The sequence below is a fragment of the Halichoerus grypus genome, chromosome 5 (assembly GCF_964656455.1).
Source record: "Halichoerus grypus chromosome 5, mHalGry1.hap1.1, whole genome shotgun sequence".
Lineage (NCBI taxonomy): Eukaryota > Metazoa > Chordata > Mammalia > Carnivora > Phocidae > Halichoerus > Halichoerus grypus.
The window spans coordinates 86894100-86914195 of record NC_135716.1 but is presented as its reverse complement, the minus strand read 5'-3'; the positions used below and the strand labels follow the sequence as shown (position 1 = coordinate 86914195).

Here is a 20096-nt window from a genome sequence, read left to right as displayed (position 1 = left end):
AGGGTAATAGGTCTTTCACCTCCTAGGTTAAGTTTATTCTTAGATAATCTTTTTGGTGCAGTTGTAAATGGGATTGTTTTCTTAATTTCTGGTACTTAGTTATTAGTATATAGAAATGCAACTGATTTCTGTATACTAGTTTTGTATCCTACAACTTTACTGAATTCATTTATCAGTTCTAATGTTTTGGTGGAGTTTCTAGGTTTTTCTATATTATCATTTTATCTGCAAATAGCCAGTTTAACTTCCTTATCATTCTGAATGCCTTTTTTTTCTTGTCTGACTGCTGCAACTAGGACTTCCAGTATTATGTTGAATAAAAGTGGTGAGAGTGGACATCCTTGTCTTCTTCCTGATCTTAGAGGAAAAGCTCTCAGTTTTTCACCAATGAGTATGATGCTCATTTTCACCAATGAACATTTTTCATATATGGCCTTTATTATGCTGACATGTGTTCCTCTAAACCTACTTTGTTCCCTCTAAATCCACTTTATCGTGAATGGATGTTGTACTTTGTCAAATGCTTTTTCTGCATCTTTTGAAACGAGCATATGGTTTTTATACTTTATTTTGTTGATGTGGTTTATCATGTTTGATTTGAGAATATTGAATCACCCTGGTATTCCTGGAATAAATTCTACTTGATCATGGTGAATAATTTTTTTAATGTATTGTTGAATTGAGTTTGCAAAATTTTTTTTTCAGTTTGCTAAATTTTGTTAAGGAATTTTGCATCCATGTACATCAGAAATATTGGCTTATGGTTTTCTTTTTTTGTAGTGTCTCTGGTTTTGGTATCAGGGAAATGTTGGCCTTGTAGAATGAATTTGGAAGTTTCCTTCTTCTATTTTTTTTTTTTTTTAATCATCTGAGAAAAGGGGTGCCTGGGTGGCTCAGTTGGTTGAGCATCCGACTTGGTTTTGGCTCAGGTCGTGATCTCATGGGTCGTGAGATCGAGCCCTGCATCAGGCTCCGTGCTCACTGTGGAGTCTGCTTGGGATTCTTTCCCTCTTCCTCTCCTTCCATCCCTCCCCATCCCCCTCTCTCTAAAAAAAATCAGTGTATCTTTTTTCTCTTTTTTTTTTTATGTTAGTCACCATACAGTACTTCATTAGTTTTTGATGTGTTCCATGATTCTCAGTAAATCTTTTTTTAAAAATCGTTTGAGAAGAATAGGTATTAACTCTTCTATCTTTATTTTGGTAGACTTGACACACAATGTTACATTAGTTTAAGGTGTACAAGCATGGAATATCTTTCCATTTGTTTGATTCATCTTCAGTTTCTTTCATCACTGTTTTACAGTTTTCAGAGTATAGGTCTTTCACCTCTTTGGTATTAACTCTTTGTTAAATATTTGGTAGAATTTACCTGTGAAGCCATCTGAATCTGGACTTCTGTTTTGGGGGAGTTTTTTTTATTACTGATTCCATTTCATTACTAGTAATTGCTCTGGTCAGATTTTCAATTTCTTCCTGATTCAGTTTTAGAAGATTATGTTTCTAAGAATCTGTTTCTTCTAGGTTGTCCAATTTGTTGGCATACAATTTTTCATAATAGTCTCTTATAATCCTTTGTATTTCTGTGCTGTCAATTGTTATTTCTCCTCCTTTATTTCTGATTGTATTTGAGTCTTTTTCTTGATGAGTCTGGCCACAGATATACCAATTTTGTTAATCTTTTCAAAGAAACAGATTCTGGTTTCATTGATCTTTTCATTTTTTCTCTCTCTCTTTCATTTATTTTGGCTCTAATCTTTATTACTTCCTTTCCTTTGCTAGCTTTGGGCTTTGGTCTTTCTTAGCTCTTTTAGGTGTACGGTTAGGATGTTTACTTGAGATTTTTCTTGTTTCTTGAGTTAGGCCTTTGTTGCTATGAAATTCCCTTTTAGAATGGCTTTTACTGCATCTCAAAAACTGAACCATTGTATTTTCATTTTCATTTGTCTCCATGTATTTTTTTATTTCCTCCTTGATTTCTTGGTTGACCCATTCATTGTTTAGTAGCATGTTATTTAGCTTCCATGCATTTTCTTGTGATTGATTTTTAGTGTCATACCATTGTGGTTGGAAAAGATGCATGATATGATTTCAGTCTTCTTAAATTTATTGAGACTTGTTTTGTGGCCTAAGTTGTGATCTATTCTGGGGAATGTTCAACATGTACTTGAAAAGAATGTATTCAGTGGTTTTTGGATGGAATGTTCAGTATATATCTGTTAAGTCCATCTGGTCTAATGTGTTGTTCAAATCCACTGTTTCGTTATTGATTTCTGTCTGAATGATCTACACTGATACAAGTGGAATGTTACAGTCACCTGTTATTATTGTATTACTGTCAACTTCTCCCTTTATGTCTGTTAATTATTGCTTTATGTATTTAGGTGCTCCTATGTTGAGGGCATAGATATTTATAGTTGTTACATCCTCTTGTTAGGATATTTATAGTTGTTACATCCTCTTGTTAGATTGATCCCTTTATCATTATGTAGTGCCCTCCTTTGTCTCTAGCCTTTGTTTTAAAGTCTACTTTATCTGATATTAAGTTTAAAGTCTACTTTATCTGATATTAAGTATTGCTATCCCGGCTTTTCTCCTGCCTTTTGCATGGTGTATTTTTTTATAGCCCTTCATTTTCAGTCTGTATGTGTCTTTAGGTCTGCAGTTAGTCTCTTAAAGGAGCATATAGATGGGTCTTGTTTTTTTTATCCATTCAATCACCTTTTGTCTTTCAATTGGTGCATTTAGACGATTTACATTTAAAGTAATTATTGATAGTTATGTACTTACTGCCATTTTGTTCATTATTTTCTGGTTGTTTTTGTGGTTCTTCTCTTTTCCTTCTGTTTCTCTCTTCCCATGTGGTAGTCTTATGTTTGGATTCCTTTCTCTTTATTTTTTGTGTACCTATTATAGGTTTCTGATTTGTGGTTGCCATTAGGCTTATATATTTTATCTTAGGTGTATAACAGTCTGTATTAAGTTGATGGCTGAACTTAGGTTCAAGCTTAAATTCAAAAACATTTTAAAAGTACTCCATTTTTACTCCCCCTCCACATTTTATGTATATGATATTGTATTTTACGTCTTTTTATTTTGTGTATTTCTTGGCTGGTTTTTGTAGATATAAATGATTTTACTACTTTTGCTCTAGACTGGCTTTATACGTGATTCTACTACATGTATTATGTGTTTGCTTTTACCTGTGAAAATTTTTCCTTTCATAACTTTCTTATGATTATGGCCTTTTCTTTCCACTCAAATAATTTCCTTTTACATTTCTTGTAGGGCTGGTTTAGTGGTGATTAAATCCTTGAACTTTTGTCTGGGAAACTTTTTGTCTCTTTTTTTATTCTGAATGATAACTTTGCCTTGTAGAGTATGCTTGGTTGCAGGTCTTCCTTTCAGTACTTTGAATATATAATGCCACTCTCTTCTGGCCTGTGAAGTTTCTGGTGAAAACTCAGCTAAAAACTTTATAGGGTTTCCCTCGTAGTAACTTTTTTTTCTCTTGCTGCTTTTAAAATTCTCTCCTTAGAGGCACCTGGGTGGCTTAGTCAGCTAAGCATCCAACTCTTGATTTCAGCTCAGGTCATGATCTCAGGGTCATGAGATCGAGCCCCACATTGAGCTCCTCAACTCATTGGGGAGTCTGCTTGAGTTTTCTCTCCCTCTCCCTTTGCCCCCCCCCACTTGTGTGCACACGTGCTCTCTCTCTCTCAAAATAAATCTTTAAAATTCTTTATCATTACTTTCTGCCGTTTTAATTTTATGTATCTTGGTGTGGACCTCTTTGGGTTAATCTTGTTCGGGGCTCTCTGTGCTTCCTGGATTTGGATACCTGTTTCCTTCCCCAGATTAGAGAAATTTTCAGTTATTCTTTCTTCAAATAAATTTTCTGCCCCCTTCTCTCTCTCTTCTCCTTCTGGGATGCCTATAATGTGAATGTTATTACACTTGATGGTGTTGCTGAGTTCCCTTAACGTGTTCTCCTTTATTATTATTATTATTTTCTTTTTGCTGTTCAGCTTGGTTGCTTTCCATTACCCTGTCTTCCAGATTGCTGATCCATTCTGCATCCTCCAGTCTACTGTTGACTGCCTCTAGTGTGTTTGTTTTTGTTTTTTTTTTTTAATTTCAGTTATTGAATTCTTTATCTCTGACTGGTTCCTTTTTATATCGTTGTTGAAGTTCTCATTGAATTCATCCATTGTTTTTTCAAGTCCAGTGAGTATCTTTATGACCATTACTTTGAATTCTTTATCCAGGCATATTGCTTATCTCCATTTCATTAGATCTGCTGCTGTGATTTTGTCCTCTTCTTTCATTTGGGACATATTCCTCTATCTCCTTATTCTGTCTAGCTCTCCGTTTGTTTCTCTGTATTAGGGGATCAGCTATGACTCCTGGTCTTGAAAGTAATGGGGTTCTGTGGTGGTCTTGAAAGAAAAGGTTCTGTGGTGCCCTGTAGTGCAGTGCCTCCAGGCACCAGAACCAGGTGCTCCAAGGATGTCTCCTATGTGGGCAACATGCACCCTACTGTTGTGGCTGAGTTGCATTTGCCTTAGTTGGCTGCAATGACCTGCTTTGCTTGCTGTGGGCACACTGGGCAAGGTTTAGTCCCTGCGCAGCCAACTAAGAGGCTCAGCTGTTGGAACTGTGGGCACACTGATGTGTAGGGTTATCTCTCTCTCTCCAGGGCTGCTTTTGGAGTGGCGTGGGTCCCTGCTCAGGCTGCTTGCAGGGTGTGGTGGGGCAGGAGTTGTTTTGAAGGACCACCTGCTGAGGCAGGCAGGTCCCCAGGTGAAAGTCGGGGCAGGGCGCTAGCAAGATAGGTAGAGAGTATTAGTGGTAGTTCCCACAAGTGTCTGGGTATCTAGGTGGGGGAGGAGAAGAGAAATGGTGCCCACCAGCACTTTTGTTCTGGAAGTCTCCTGAAGAGAAGTCTCCCTGACCCTCCAGCACATGTTGAGATTGGTAATGAATATCCTTCACATATACCCAAGCACTTTTCAAACTGCTGTTTCTGTGCTCTCAGGCCAAGTTATTTATTCTAGCTCTTTAAGGGCTGGGACTTAGTTTCTGATTGCCCTCTGGCTCTCCCAGAGTTAAGGCCTGCTAATTTTTAAAGTACCTGGACTTAAGCCCTGCTGATTTTAAAAGCTCCCAAAGTTTATCCCCACTGGTTTTCAAAGCCAGATGTTACTGGGAACTCATCGTCCCACTGCCTGGGGTGCCTTGTGTGGGGTCTGATCCTCTCTGCTTCTCTGTGCTTGTGGTGTCCCTCCTGTTTGTGGTTAGTCTCACAGGAGGTTTGCTTCCCAGGTGTGTCTCAGCCCCTCCTACCCTTTTCAATGTGGCCTCCTCTCAACAGTTAACTGTGGAAGGTCTGTTCTGCCAGTTTTCATGTTGTTTTCAGAGTTACACAGAGGTAGCTATTATCTTGGTGTGTTTGTGAGACAGGATGAGCTCAGGATCCTCCTACTCTACCATCTTCCTGACACCCCTGCTTCATGTATTTTAAAGCTCTATTATTTGGTCCATACATCTTCAGGGTCATTGTGTACCCCTTGTTGAAATGATCCTTTTATCATTCTGAAATGACCCTTTAATCCCTGGCAATATTTTTTACTATGAAATCTACTTTGATATTAATATAGACCTTCCAGTTTTCTCTTGATTAGTGTTAGCATGATGTATCTTTTTCCATTCTTTTACTTTTAACCGATTTGTATCTTTATATTTAAAGTGGGTTTTTTTGTAAGCAACGTATAGTTGGGTCTTGCTTTTTTATCCAGTCTTATAGTCTCTGCCATTTAATTGGCATGTTTAGACCAGGATTCAGCCATCTGCAGCTCGTAGGCCAAATCCAGCCACCACCTACCATTGTAAATAAAGTTTTATTTGAACACAGCCAAGCGCATTCATCTGCATATCATCTGTGGCTCTATCATCACAGTGTCAGAGTTTGCCAGACTGTTGTCAGACTGTTTACATTTAATGTAATTATTAATATGGTTGGATTTTAAACAGCAGTGTTGTTACATGTTTTTTTATTTGTCCCATCTGTTCTTTTTTTCCATTTTTCCTTTTTTTCTGCCTTCTTTTGGATTAATTGGGTATTTTTCATAATTCTGTCTGATCTCTTGTTGACTTGTTAGCTGTAACTCTTTTCATTATTTTAGTGATTGCTCTTCAAGCATTCAGAAAATAGAGTGAATAACCCTGGAATTCTTGATTCTCTTACTCAAACTTTATCCACCAGAATGTTACCTTTCTAACTGCTGTGAAATTAAGGTGTATATGCCATAGCCTTTTTTCCTTCTATTCTTTACAGAAAAGAAAGATAGGGTAGATAAGGACTTTTGTTTGCCTGTATGTGAATAGCCAAAATAAATGTCTTATATATGATTTAGATTGAGAGTAGAATTGCATTTTTAGGAACATCCACCTGTAAGATATGTTACACTGATTCATTATTTTGAGTCACTTTTTGAAATAGTGATTATTGAGATGCTGTAATATAAAGTTCCATGTCTTTGCAGGCAACCATCAATATCGTTTTTGACCGAGTTGGGAAAACTGATCCTGTCACAAGAGGCATCGAGATCACTGTGAATTATCTGGGGATCCAATTTGATGTAAGAGTTGTATCAAGATCCTGGTTTCATACATTTCTATTTTATCTGCTATAAATTACAATTGTTAAGATTTTAATTCCTTACTTAATTCTGCCTTTGTTCTTCCCACTCTCCTCTGTTTTGACATACTCATATGGCAGATTTGTAAAGGACATAAAACCAGAAGTGATGGCTGGTACTTATTACTGTCTTAGATGCTGATTATTTCTGTAGTTCCTCCGCTGCTTTTCTGTAGCCAGCTCCCCCTCCCCAGTTTCTCCCCACCAAATACTGGATACTTCTCTCTGTGATACATGAGATCGTCAAATCCAAAACTCACCTTTGGTTCCTCTAGTAGAAAATTAACTACTAATTAGTGTTCCATGTTAGAAGTGAAATTATGTCTGCCGTAAAAAGCTACCAATTAATTAATGTGGACTTTGAGCTAAAGATGGTAACTGTAACCTGTGCAGTTTTAATCTTCTTTCTACCTGTTTTATAATACCACTATCATTAAACACACTCTTGTCCCAATTTAAGTTTAATGTCTTTATTTATAGAAGAATGTATTTTCCAAATGTATGTATATATATATGTGTATATATATATATTTATAAATGGCCATTGATTCCAGCTGAGTAGCACTTTGATATGATAGTAAGACTCACGTTTTTAGTCCCTCTGAGGGCTATTTAGCTGTGCTGTGATTCTAGTGACAGACTGCATGCTCCCTGCAGCCATCTGCCTTAGCTGGACGTGCTCCTAGTAGCTAGATAAAATGAAAGCAAACCAGAGCAAATTGAGCTCCAGTCCTTGATGAACAACTCAAAGCACACGGTTTTTGATGATAGATCAATAGTGTAAACTTTTTCATGTGAGGGAGCATGGTATCTTTCCTCCAAGTAGTTTATAAATTATACCACAAAATAGGCTTCACTATTGCTGATATGTGTTCTCTTTTCCTCTTTTAAAATTTTTACTAGGCTCAATTATTAGAAGTGTTCTTCCTTCTCAGTGCTTTCTGAGGCTAGTTGCTGTGGTGTCTCTGTATTTCATCTATAATCCATCTGTGTACTCCACGTTTCAGAATTCTGAATAACATCTTTTAGATGTTAGTAATAGCAGTTCCCCCACAGATACTTTTCAGACCTGAATCAAGCACAGGGTCCCAAAGCTGCCTTCCACTATGAAGCAAACCAAGAGGAGAAAAAAGGAACATCATGTAATTCAAGTGAAGGGCAACTATTTCCTAGACCATAGCTGAGAATATTTACATATTCTTTTATTATAAAAAGAAAAATTTCTTTAAGTTTTGGGTGATCAGGGGACTATCATTCACAGATGTTAAAAATAATTTAGCTGCTATTTAATTTCAATTTGTGCTTTTCACTTAACACACCAAAGCTGCGTCATTGGTTCCATCTGTGTTTCTCTGACTACTGTTATTTTCATCACCACTGCACTTGCTTGCTTCCGTCCTAAGTTTTGATTAAGTCTGCTTATTAAGCTATCCACTGCAGTCTTCCTAGGTGTAGTTGCCCCTTACTCATTTTCCTCCCTCCCTAAAAATTTTTCTAAATCAGGTAGGGCCTAATGAAGTTCCCTCTCAGTCACATAAGAGATCAGAATGCATCAGAAGAATAGCCTTCACATGTCTCTCAACAGAGATTTCACACATACTTTTCCTTCCTTTTATGGTGGCAGGTAAAGTTCTGGTCTCAGCACATTTCCTTCATTTTGGTTGGAATAATCATCGTCACATCTATCAGAGGATTACTGATCACTCTTACAAAGGTATGTTGTAGCACTGAGTTTAAATTATGATTTGCGGCATTTCACGTGGCACGATGAGATAATTTTACCTAATTAAGATTTCTGCCTTCGGAGAACTTAAACAGTCACAAATATTTAAAAGACCTACAATAAAATTTTTTAAAATTGAAACTGCTCAATAAACTGATGATGATGGGTTTACATCATACGCCAATCAGATGAGTACATTTAACAAAGGTCATAGAATGAGTTCACAGTCTGTTTTGTTCGCTGATGTGGCACCAGCATCTAGGAGTAGAAACTGGCACATGGTAGGAGCTCCAGAGATACTTGGAATGGATGAACAAGATAGGTATTTGAGGTTAGAGTAACTTTGAGAGTCACTTATAAGGAGGACATGTAAGTAGGACAAGTAGAATGTTTTACTATTTTCTGATCAACGTCGGAAGGCTTTATGGAGGCAGAAGGTAGGTTTTCTCTTGGAGAAGAGGTGTGGGGAGTCCAAGATCCAAGAGTTGTTTGAATGAAAGGAGTGAAGAGGTTAGGAGGAGAGAAGAAGAGAAGGGCACTCCAGGCATCTAGCACAATTTTGGAAAGAGCTCAGGAGGCTAGTAGTAATTACAAGGGCTTGGGGTGGCCTGGAGTAATCTGGTCTAACGTTTTACAGTGATATATGAAAGTCCTGTGTATCACATAGTTTCTGAAAAATTTGCTAGCGATTGGAATCCTTTCATGTCCTAATGTAATTAGTTCTTAAAACCACCAGCTCTCCCTCTGGGGACACCATAGCTGGATCCTTTGCTATCAGTCTGTTTCTCTTCTTCACAGCGTTAATCATATCTGTTGTTCTCTGCTGGATTGCTATGGGGAAGAAACACTTTTCACTAAATGTTAAGTAGGCTCCTTAATGTTCTTGACACAAGAATCCAGCAGCACTGCATAAGTTCTTCTCCCTTTCTTGACAGTTCTTTTATGCCATCTCCAGCAGTAAGTCCTCCAACGTCATTGTCCTGCTATTAGCACAGATAATGGTAAGTGTAATGACCTAGTTTTATGCTTACAACTGTAAACTGCCAGAAGTGTTTATACTTCTAAATATTGTAACAATTCCCTTTGGTCCTTCACCACATTCCAAGTGACTTCTGGATTAACTTACAGGGCATGTACTTTGTCTCCTCCGTGCTACTGATTCGAATGAGCATGCCTCTAGAATACCGCACCATAATCACTGAAGTGCTTGGAGAGCTACAGTTCAACTTCTATCACCGTTGGTTTGACGTGATCTTCCTGGTCAGTGCTCTCTCCAGCATCCTGTTCCTCTATTTGGCTCACAAACAGGCACCAGAGAAGCATATGGCACCTTGAACTCAACGCCTGTTACAGACTGCTGCAGGCCAGTGGTGTCAGAATTTGGATATAAGAGAAAAAATGGAGGGGACCAGGGCCTCATGTTTTTTAAACAATCAAAATGCTGAGGTAGCATATTCTGCCTTCAGCGTATGCCTCCCTCCTCTGTGGATACTGTGATCATGAGTAGCATTAGCTAGAACATGGGAGCGTGAAGTAAACTTAAGCTAACACTCAGCTGAGAGCATCCCATGTGGGTTTGAGGCTGGTGGGAAAGGGGGTGGAAAAGAGCCAAGAAACTAGGTGGGGGGAATACACTGGAATTCTGCAGGTAAGGGGAAGTCTCAGGGAGCTGGGCCGAACACCCGGAATTTCTGCTCAAGGCTCACATGGAGGAGGTTATGGCTTTCCCTTAAGATTGACTGTCATTAAAATCAGATTGCAACCCTTTGGCCTTAGCTTCATTTTCTCAAGGACAGCTTGGTGTAGTGTGCTTGTGCAATCTAACACGAGTTGGCATCCTCCTGCCAACCCCTGCCCCATTAAAATAACCAACAGGTTCTCTCTTCTTGTCTGGGGACAGGACGGTGTGCTACTGAAATAGATTCTGCCAAGAGCATTCAGGTATATCATCTTTATTGATTTCCTTTTAAGTTAGTATTATTTGAGAGTGAATTACTGTACATTCAATTTGGTGATGATGTCTCATTTTTTTCTTTCCATCTGCCCCTCATGCTGTGTGGTAAAACAATGAATAACTGTTAACTAGAATAAGTCCTTTTCCTATGCTAGCCCCTAGTTTCTCCATCTGTGAAAGGAAAATGCTGGAAAGGTTATAGAACATTGAGAAATGCAATTTAAGGAAATCCTGAGTTTTATCACCAGTAAGTCTCTAAGATCTTATTCTGAATTTTATTGTTTTGGGTTTCTAGAGGCAAAATGAAGGTTACAGCATAAAAGCAAGTTTACCAAAAACAAAAGCACTCTTGAGGTTTTATCAGCTAGCCGGGAAGATTCAAGTATACTCTAAAGGCATTCTTAATGGCATCTATTTTAGCAACCACAACATTCTTACAAAAGCATAATTTTAATAGGCTCATCTGCTCAGATACTTTATAGCAGCTCTCACATATACAGATTTACGAATCATCTTTAATGCTCAAGGAGCCTATAAAATTAAGAGATATCGTCATAGAGAAATGTAGTGAAGTTGAAGCTTGAAAGAAATCACGTGAAAAGAATGTGGTTCCTGCCTTAAGTTGACCATAAATAAGCCATCTATTGCAGTAGTCACCCCCAAGGCAAATGACAACAGAAGACAGTCCCCCATGATGAACTGGTTGCCAGAGGAGTTCCTCTCTACCAGAGACAGTGAATGGGTAGCAGCTCATTCTTCAGGAAAGGATCCCTACTCAACACCCAGAAACAGCTGTCAGCCAACGCCGTTAGTTGCTCTCATCACATCTCTGTATCTTCAGAATTGGAAGAAGAATGTGAGGCTGTACTGTACGCCTGCGCAAAAGAGAACAAAAGGTCCGTAAGTGCGAGAGTGTGAATGTCAGCAGCTGCATGACTTCAGGCAGGGAGTAGAGTCACTCACTAGAAGCCAGGTAACCTGAATTGTACAGTTGGCTTTGTTTCCAGCCTGCCGTTTGACACTAACAAATTTCTTAATATCTGTAGATCTTCTCTATAAAGCTAGCATACGCCTATAATTGACTTGCTCTAGAAATATAAAATTTTTTAAAGACAAGTAGACGCTTTCTTTGCTAAGCAATCAAGAATGCAAGGTCAGTGGCTATTGTGTGTGCTGTGGTCTGAATGTTTGTATTTCCCCAAAATTCATATACTGAAATACTAATCCTAAGGTCAGGTGATGATATTAGGAGGTAGGAACCTTTGGGAGGTGATTAGGTCATGAGGGCAGAGCCCTCGTGATTGGGATTAAGGCCTTATGAAAGAGCCCCCCATCCCCACCCCAAGCTCCCTATCCCCTTCTACCATGTGAGGACATAGCAGGAAATTGGCCGACTACAGCCTGTAAGAGGGCCTTCCCCAGACACCAAATCTGTCCTTCAGAATTGTGAGAAATAAATGTGTGTTGTTTATAAGCCACCCAGTCTATGGTCTTTTATTATAGCACCCCAAACTACGTGTGTCTTCATTAACAAACAGTATTTAATTTATATGACCAATCTGTAAAATTAATGTAAATGGAGTAGAATTAAATGTAATGGAAAGAAGAATGATATAAAACTTTTAGAGTCTTGGCTTTGCCATACATTTCCTCTGTGAACTTGGACAAAAATATAAAAGACTTATTGAGGATTTTAATCCAAATATAGAGTAATGCTTATTCCTCCCTATTAATAAAACACAAATACCTGCCAATTATCTTAAAAACAATGTCTCTAACCACCACCATTCATTTTATGCTTAGCATTATTAACCAGGCACTGTTTGAAGCACTTTGATAGTTTTAGTTAATAGGAAACAAACTGCGGGTTGCTGGAGGGGAGGTGGGTAGGGGGATGGGGTAACTGGGTGATGCACATTACTCAATGTAATGAGCACTGGGTGTTATATGCAACTGATGAATCACTAAACTCTACCTCTGAAACTAATAATATACTATATGTTAATTGATTTTAAATAAAAGAATCAGTAATTTTTAAAAATAGTCTTAGTTAATAATAATCCTACAAATTATCCTTGGTTTACAGGTGGGGAAAGTGAGGCAGAGAGCGAATAAATCCATTTGCCCAAGGCTGTTAAGTGGCAGAACCAGAATTTGTACGTAGTCTGATTCAGGTTCTTCTGGTGGTTCCATTATAATTTTGATAAACTTTTATTTCTTGATTTGACAGTTACCATAAACTCCATGCCATGAAAAAGCAGCTTGTCCTCCTACCACTTCTCCACCAAAATAATTTGACTTGCTTGTTACCTTTGTAATTTTCTAGTATTCTAGGAAATCTGCGGTAAACAGAGACCTGAAGTGTGCTTATTAAGGACTTTATCATACCCTGATAGGTTAGATCACTAAAAGAAGTCTATCACCACTCACTCGTTCTTTTGCCGTGTGTGAGTCGTGCTCTGGTTCTGCCAGTGTCTCTTCTTTGGAATCAGTGGGGGCATCCAGTGGATCAGCCATGGAGGAAACAATAGGGATTTTCTTAGCCTGGAAATAATCATAGGCCTTCTTTCCACAGACTAAGAGTGTGACATTCTCCCCACTGCTCTGGATTCTGTCTACCACCTTCTCATAGGGTTCATCCACCACGTTCACTCCATTCACTTCGATGATGATATCTTCATCCTCCAGCCCTGCCAGCTCGGCAGGGCTGCCCTTCAGTACCTATAAAAAGAAGGTCTGAATTATCACTTCCAGACACGGATAAAGGAATGTTAGATTAGCTTCCCTTCGGAGGAGAGAGGAGTCTGAAAATGTGTTCTTAATCATATTCTTTCTCCCTGAGGTACAGAAGAAAGGTGCTCTAATGCTTTTCTGCTTCAGAAAGTTCCAACAACCGTACTCAAATGAGTACCATGGGAAGAGGGCTCCAAGATGACAGCACAAGAAGACTCTGAACTCACCTCCTCCCACAGACACCAAATCTACACCTACATAAGGAGCAATTCCTCCTGAAGACCTGAGGGCTTATTGAGCAGCGTCTGCATAAAAAAAGGAGAGACCACATAGAGAACAGCAGGAGATGGAGACACAGTAATGATGAGACCCCCCCACCCTTGCCACTACAAACTGCAGTAGGGAGGGATAGCACTGAGGAGTCTGCACAGATTCCCCAGACCTGGGGCACAGGAAAAAAATAGCAGTTTAAAGAGCAGCTAGACTCTGAAGGGAACCAATTTACTAACCATAGAGCATCCAGCAAATGGTAGGGAAACTGCTGAAACTCTCAGGGTCATGCGTCTAGCAAGTACCACTGTTGACATTCCCTCTTCAGCTTGATAGTGCAAGACAGGCCCAGGGTCCAGGTGTTCTAGCCATCCTGCCGCCTCAGCAAACCCAGGGACCCTAGCCCACACCAGCTCCAGGTGGGCACTGTCTGGCACACACCAGGACCCCCTCAGCCGTCTCACCAAAGTAGTCATGGCATAGGCACCCCAAGATCACCCCAGCCAATGCCTGCTTCAGCCATGCCACCAGAGCTGGCTCCACCCAAAGCCACTAGGTACATGCAGTCTACACTGGGGACATTTCTACACAAGATCACTCCTTTAAGACAGGGAGAGGTAGCTGTTTTGTCTAATTCATAGAGACAAACACCAAAAGTGAAACAAAATGAGACAGGAATATGCTCCAAATGAAAGAATAAGATAAAACTTAAGAACTGAACAAAATGGAGATAAGCAATCAACCTGAGAAAGAGTTCAGAGTAATGGTCCTAAAGATGCTCACCAGATGAGAGAAAATTAAATGAATTCAGTGAGAACTTAAAGAAATAGAAAATATATTCTTTATCTCTAATTGGTTTTTATAGTAACTGAAATTTTAAAATACCCTAGAGGGAATCAACAGATGATATAGAACAGATCAGTGATCTGGAAAGACAGGTAAGCACCCAAGCTGAATAACAAAAAGAAAAAAAAAAATTTTTTTTTTTAAAGATTTTATTTATTTATTTGCAAGAGAGACAGAGAACAAGCAGGGGGAGAGGCAGAGGGAGAGGGAGAAGCAGACTCCCTGCTGAGCAAGGAGCCCGATGCGGGACTTGATCCCAGGACCCTGGGATCATGACCTGAGCCGAAGGCAGACGCTTAACCATCTGAGCCACCCAGGCGCCCCAAGAAAAAAAATTTTAATTGAAATAAGGTTAAAGAGTCTCTGGGACAACATCAGAGTGTGGTAACATTCGTGATATAAGGATCCCAGAAGGAGAAGAGAGAAAAGGACAGAAAGCTTATTTGAAGAAATAATAACTGAAATAACTGAAAACTTCCCTAACCTGGAGAAGGAGACAGACGTCCAGGAGAACCCCAAGCAAGATGAACCCAAGGAAGAACAATAAGACCCATAATAATTAAAATGTCAAAGATTAAAGATAAAAAGCATCAAGAGAAATGCAACTAGCTACATACGAGGGAAATCTCATAAAGGCTATCAGCTGATTTTTCAGTAGAAACTTTGAAATTATATATATAATCCCACTCCCCCTCTGGCCTGCAAAGGGCTGAAAGGAAAAAAACCTATATGCAAGAATGTTCTACCCAGCAAGATTATTTTCAGAATTGAAGGAGAGAGAAGTCACAACCCCTAAATCAGCCTTATAAGAAATGTTGAAGGGCCTCTCCAGGCTGGAAAGAAAAGGCCATAACTAGAAGAAAATTATGAAAGGAAAAAATTTCACCAATAAAAGCAAACATATAGTAAAGGTAGTAGCTTAGTCACTTAAAGGTTGAAACACAAAAGTAGTAAAACCAATTATATCTTTAAAAAAAAGATTTACAAAATAAAAAGATATAAAATAAGACATGCACTAAGTGTGGAGGGGAAGGAATAAAAATGTAGTGCTTTAGAATGTATTTGAATTTGGGATGCCTGGGTGTCTCAGGCAGTTAAGCATCTGACTCTTGATTTTGGCTTAGGTCATGATCTCAGGGTTGTGAGATCAAGCCCCCTGCATCGGGTTCCACACGGCGTGGATCCTGCTTAGGATTCTCTCTTTCCCTCTGCCCTCCCTCCCCAACACTCGTTCGTGCCCTCACTCTCTCTCTTTAAAAAAAAAAAAAAAACGGGTTTGAATTTAAGTGATCATCAACTTAATATACACTGTATATATTTCGGATGTTCTATGGGAACTTCATGGTAACCATAAACAAAAACCTGTAATAGATACCAAAAAAATTAGAAAGGAATCCAGGCATAACACTAAAGAAAGTCAGGAGTCACAAGGGAAGACAGCAAAAGAAGAAAGGAATAGAACTACAAAAACAGCCAGAAAACAATTAACAAAATGTCATAGGTACATACCTATCAATAATTACTTTAAATGTAAATGGTCTAAATGCTCCAATCAAAAGACAGTGGGTAACTGAATGGATATAAAAACAAGACCCATTTATATGCTGCCTATAAGAGACTCACCTCAGGCCTAAAGACACAGGCTAAAAGTGATGGGCTAGAAAACATACCATGCAAATGGAAGCCAAAAGTAAAGCCAAGGTAGCAGTGCTTACATTAGATAAAATAGACTTTAAAACAAATACACTAGCTAGAGACGAAGGCACTACCTAATGATAAAGGGAACAATCCAACGTAACAATCGTAAATATCTATGCACCCAACATAGGAGCACCAGAATACATGAATTATTAATAGACAAAAGGGAGAAACTGACAGTAATACAATAATCATAGGTGGCTTTAACACTCCACTTACATCAATGGATATATCATCCAGACAGAAATTAATGAGGAAATGGTGACTTTGAACAACACATTAGATCAGATAGACTTCACAAGTACATACGGAACATTCCATCCAAAAATAGATAAATACAAAATAAAAATAAATAGCTAAATATACATTGTTTTCAAGTACACATTGAACATTCCCCAGGATCTTGCATCAGGCCACAAAACAGGTCTCAATAAATTTATGATTGAAATCATATCCTGTATCTTTTCCAACCACAACAGTATGAAACTAGAAATCACAAGAAAAAATCTAAAAAGAACACAAATAACATACTACTAAACAATGAATGGGTCAACCAAGAAATCAAGAAGGAAATCAAAAAATACATGGAGACAAATGAAAACACAATTCAGTCTTTGGGATGCAGTAAAAGCAGTTCTAAGAAGCTTATAGATATACTGCCCTACCTCAAGAAACAAGAACATTTCAATTTAACCTTATACCTAAAAGAGCTAGAAAAAGAACAAAGCCCAAAGTTAGTAGAAGAAAGGAAATAAAGATCTGAGTGGAAACAGAGATAAAAAAAAATAGAAATCAATGAAATCAAGAGCTGGTTCTCTGAAATATAAACAAAACTGTATACCTTTAGGCAGATTCATCAAGAAAAAAAGAGGACTCAAAATGAGAAATGAAAGAAGTTACAACCAACACTATAGAAATACAAAGGATTATAAGAAATGATTATGAAAAATTAGAAGCCAATAAATTGGACAGCCTTCCCTCTTGCCACTTTTATCCAGCATAACACTGGAAGACCTAGCTGCAAGAATCAGACAATAAATAAAAGGCATCCAAATTGATAAGGAAAAAGTAAAATTGTTATTATTTGCAGATGGCATACCATACATAGAAAACCCAACAGACTCCACCAAAAAACTATTAGAATAAATGAATTCAGTAAAGTTGCAAGATATAAAATTAATACACAGAAATCAGTTGTGTTGCTATACACTAATAAAGTAGCAGAAAAAGAATTTAGGAAACAATTCTATATAGAATTGCACCAAAAAGAATAAAATACCTAGGAATAAACTTAACAAAGAAGGTATAAGGCCTGTACTCAGAAAACTTAAAAGACATTGATGAAAGAAACCGAAAATGACACAAACAAATGGAAAGACATTTCATGCTCATAGATTGGAAGAACAAACATTGTTAAAATGTTCATACTACCCAAAGCAATCTATAGATTCAATGCAATTCCTATCAAGATACCAACAACATTTTTCACAGAACTAGAACAAATAATACTAATTCGTATGAAACCACAGAAGAATGCCAAATAGCCAAAGCAATCTTGAGACAGGAGAAGAAAATTTGGTATATCACAATCCCAGATTTCAAGATATACTACAAAGCTACAGTAATCAAAACAGTGTAGTACTGGTACAAAAAATAGACACATAGATCAATAGAACAGAATAGAGAACCCAGAAATGATCCCACACTTATATGGTCAATTAATCAACAAAGGAGGCAAGAATATACAGTGGGGAACAGACAGTCCCTTCAATAAATGGTGCTATGAAAACTGGACAGCTACATGCAAGAGAATGACCACTTTCTCACACCATACACAAAAATGCTGGAATATGGAGTGAATAAATCATGAGGTAAAAGGTACGGCATAGGGAATATGGTCAATGATACTATAATAATGTATGCTGACAGATGGTACCTACGCTGTGGTTGAGCACAGCATAACATATAGAGTTGTCAAATCACTATGTTGTACACCTAAAACTAATGTAACGTGTCAACTATACTTCAATAAAAATAGATTGGACAACCCAGAAGAAATACATACATTCCTGGAAACAGAATCTTCTCAGTCAGGAAAAAATAGAAAATCTGAGCAGACTGGTAACCAAATTGAATCAGGAATCAAAAACTCTCAACAAACAGAAGTCTAGGACCAGATGGCTTCACAGGTGAATTCTACCAAACATTTAAAGAAGAGTTAATACCTATCCTTCTCAAAGTATTCCAAAAAATTGAAGAGGAAGGAAAGCTTCCAAATTCATTCTACAGGGCCAACATTCTACAAGGCCAGTTTTTGATAACAAAACCAGACAAACACACCACCAAAAAAAAAAAAAAATTACACATCAATATGCCTAATGAACATAGATGCAAAATTCCTCAAAATACTAACTAACCAAATTCTACAACATAGTAAAAGGATCATTAACCATATTCAAGTGGGATTTATCCCAGGGATGCAAGAATGGTTCAATATCCACAAATCAATATGATACACCACATTAACAAAATGAGAGTTAAAAATCTAATGACCACCTCAATAAATGCAGAAAAAACATTAGACAAAATTCAACATGATAAAAACTCAACAAAGTGAGTTTAGAGGGAACATACCTCAACATAATTAAGACCCTATATGACAAGCCTTCAGTTAACATCATACTCGATGGTGAGAAGCTGAAAGCTTTTCCTCTAAGATCAGGAGGAAGACAAGGATGTCCATTCTTACCACCTTTATTTGATGTGGTACTGGACGTTCTAGCTACAAAAATTGGAAAAGGAGGGGCACCTGGGTGGCTCATTCGGTCAAGCATCTGCCTCTTGGTTTCCGCTCAGGTCATGATCTCAGGGTTATGGAACTGAGCCCCACATCGGGCTCCACGCTAGTGGAGAGTCTGCTTGGGATTCTCTCTTCCTCTGCCCCTTCCCACCATCTCTCTCTCTCTCTCCCTCTCTCGCAAATAAATAAGTAAATCTTTTTTTAAAAATTGGAAAAGAAATAAAGGACATCTAAATTGGTAAGGAAAAAGTAAAACTGTCACTATTTGACATGATACTACATATGGAAAACCCTGAAGACTCCACCAAAAACTATTAGAGTAAATGAATTCAATAAAGTTGCAGGATACAAATGTAATATATAGAAATCTGTTGTGTTGGTGTACACTAATAACAAAGTAGCAGAGAAATTTAGAAAACAATTCCACTTTGGGGCACCTGGCTGGCTCAGAAGAGCATTCAACTATTGATCTCTGGGTTGTGAGTTTGAGCCCCACACTGGGAAAGAAAGAAAAAGAAAGAGAGAGAAAGGAAGGAAGGGAGAAAAGAGAGAGAGAAAGAGGAGAGAGAGGGAGGGAGGAAGGAAGGAAGGAAAGAAATCCCATTTACAATTGCTTCAAAGAGAATAAAATACCTAGGAATAAACTTAATGAAGGTTAAGAAGGAGGTTTGAAAAGCCTGTACTCTGAAAACTGTAAGATGTTAATGAAAGAAATTGAAGATGGCACACACAAATGGAAAGATAGCCCATGCTCATAGGTTGGAAGAATTAATAGTGTTAAAATGTCCATACTACCCAAAGCAATCTACAGATTCCCTGCAATTCCTATCAAAATTCCAATAGTGGTTTTCACAAAACTGAACAAAAGATCTTAAAAATGTGTATGGAACCACAAAGATCCCGCATAGGTAAAGCAATCTTAAGAAGAACAAAGCTGGGGTCTCACAGTCCTAGATTTCAAGGTATACCACAAATCTACAGTAATCAAAACTGTGTAGTACTGGCATAAAAGTAGACACATAGATCAATGGAACAGAATAGAGAGCCCAGAAATAAACCCACGCTTATACGGTCAATTAATCTACAACGAAGGAGGTAAGAATATAGAGTGGGGAAAAGACAGTGTCTTCAATACATTGTGCTGGGAAAACTGGAAAGCTACATGCAAAAGAATGAAACTGGACCACTTTCTTAACACCACATACAAAAATAAACTCAAAATGGATTAAAGACCTAAATATGAGACCTGAAACCATAAAACTCCTAGAAGAAAACACAGGCAATAATTACTCTGCCATCGGCTTTAGCAACATTTTTCTAGATCTGTCTCCTCAGGCAAGGGAAATAAAAGCAAAAAAACTATTCAGACTATG

At 38.1% G+C, this 20096-nt stretch overlaps 2 protein-coding genes across 3 annotated transcripts in view; one reads left to right on the top strand and one right to left on the bottom strand.

Annotated features, from left to right (window-relative positions):
- The window catches only part of GPR89A (G protein-coupled receptor 89A), a 58005-nt gene extending 47816 nt beyond the window's left edge, over positions 1 to 10189 (top strand). Inside the window, exons 11-14 of the mRNA XM_036068786.2 lie at positions 6545 to 6640; positions 8324 to 8413; positions 9358 to 9423; positions 9551 to 10189. Coding sequence (XP_035924679.1) covers positions 6545 to 6640; positions 8324 to 8413; positions 9358 to 9423; positions 9551 to 9757 — 459 coding nt within the window. The 3' untranslated portion in view covers positions 9758 to 10189. The remainder of the gene's footprint in view (positions 1 to 6544; positions 6641 to 8323; positions 8414 to 9357; positions 9424 to 9550) is intronic.
- A 169-nt stretch (positions 10190 to 10358) lies between these two features.
- Positions 10359 to 20096, bottom strand: part of PDZK1 (PDZ domain containing 1) — a 38633-nt gene continuing 28895 nt past the window's right edge. For both annotated transcript variants that reach the window (XM_036068782.2, XM_078072521.1), the window contains exons 8-9: positions 12807 to 13097; positions 10359 to 11251 (exon numbers count right to left, since the gene is read on the bottom strand). In XM_036068782.2, the coding sequence (XP_035924675.1) occupies positions 11198 to 11251; positions 12807 to 13097 (345 nt within the window). In that variant the 3' untranslated portion in view covers positions 10359 to 11197. The remainder of the gene's footprint in view (positions 11252 to 12806; positions 13098 to 20096) is intronic.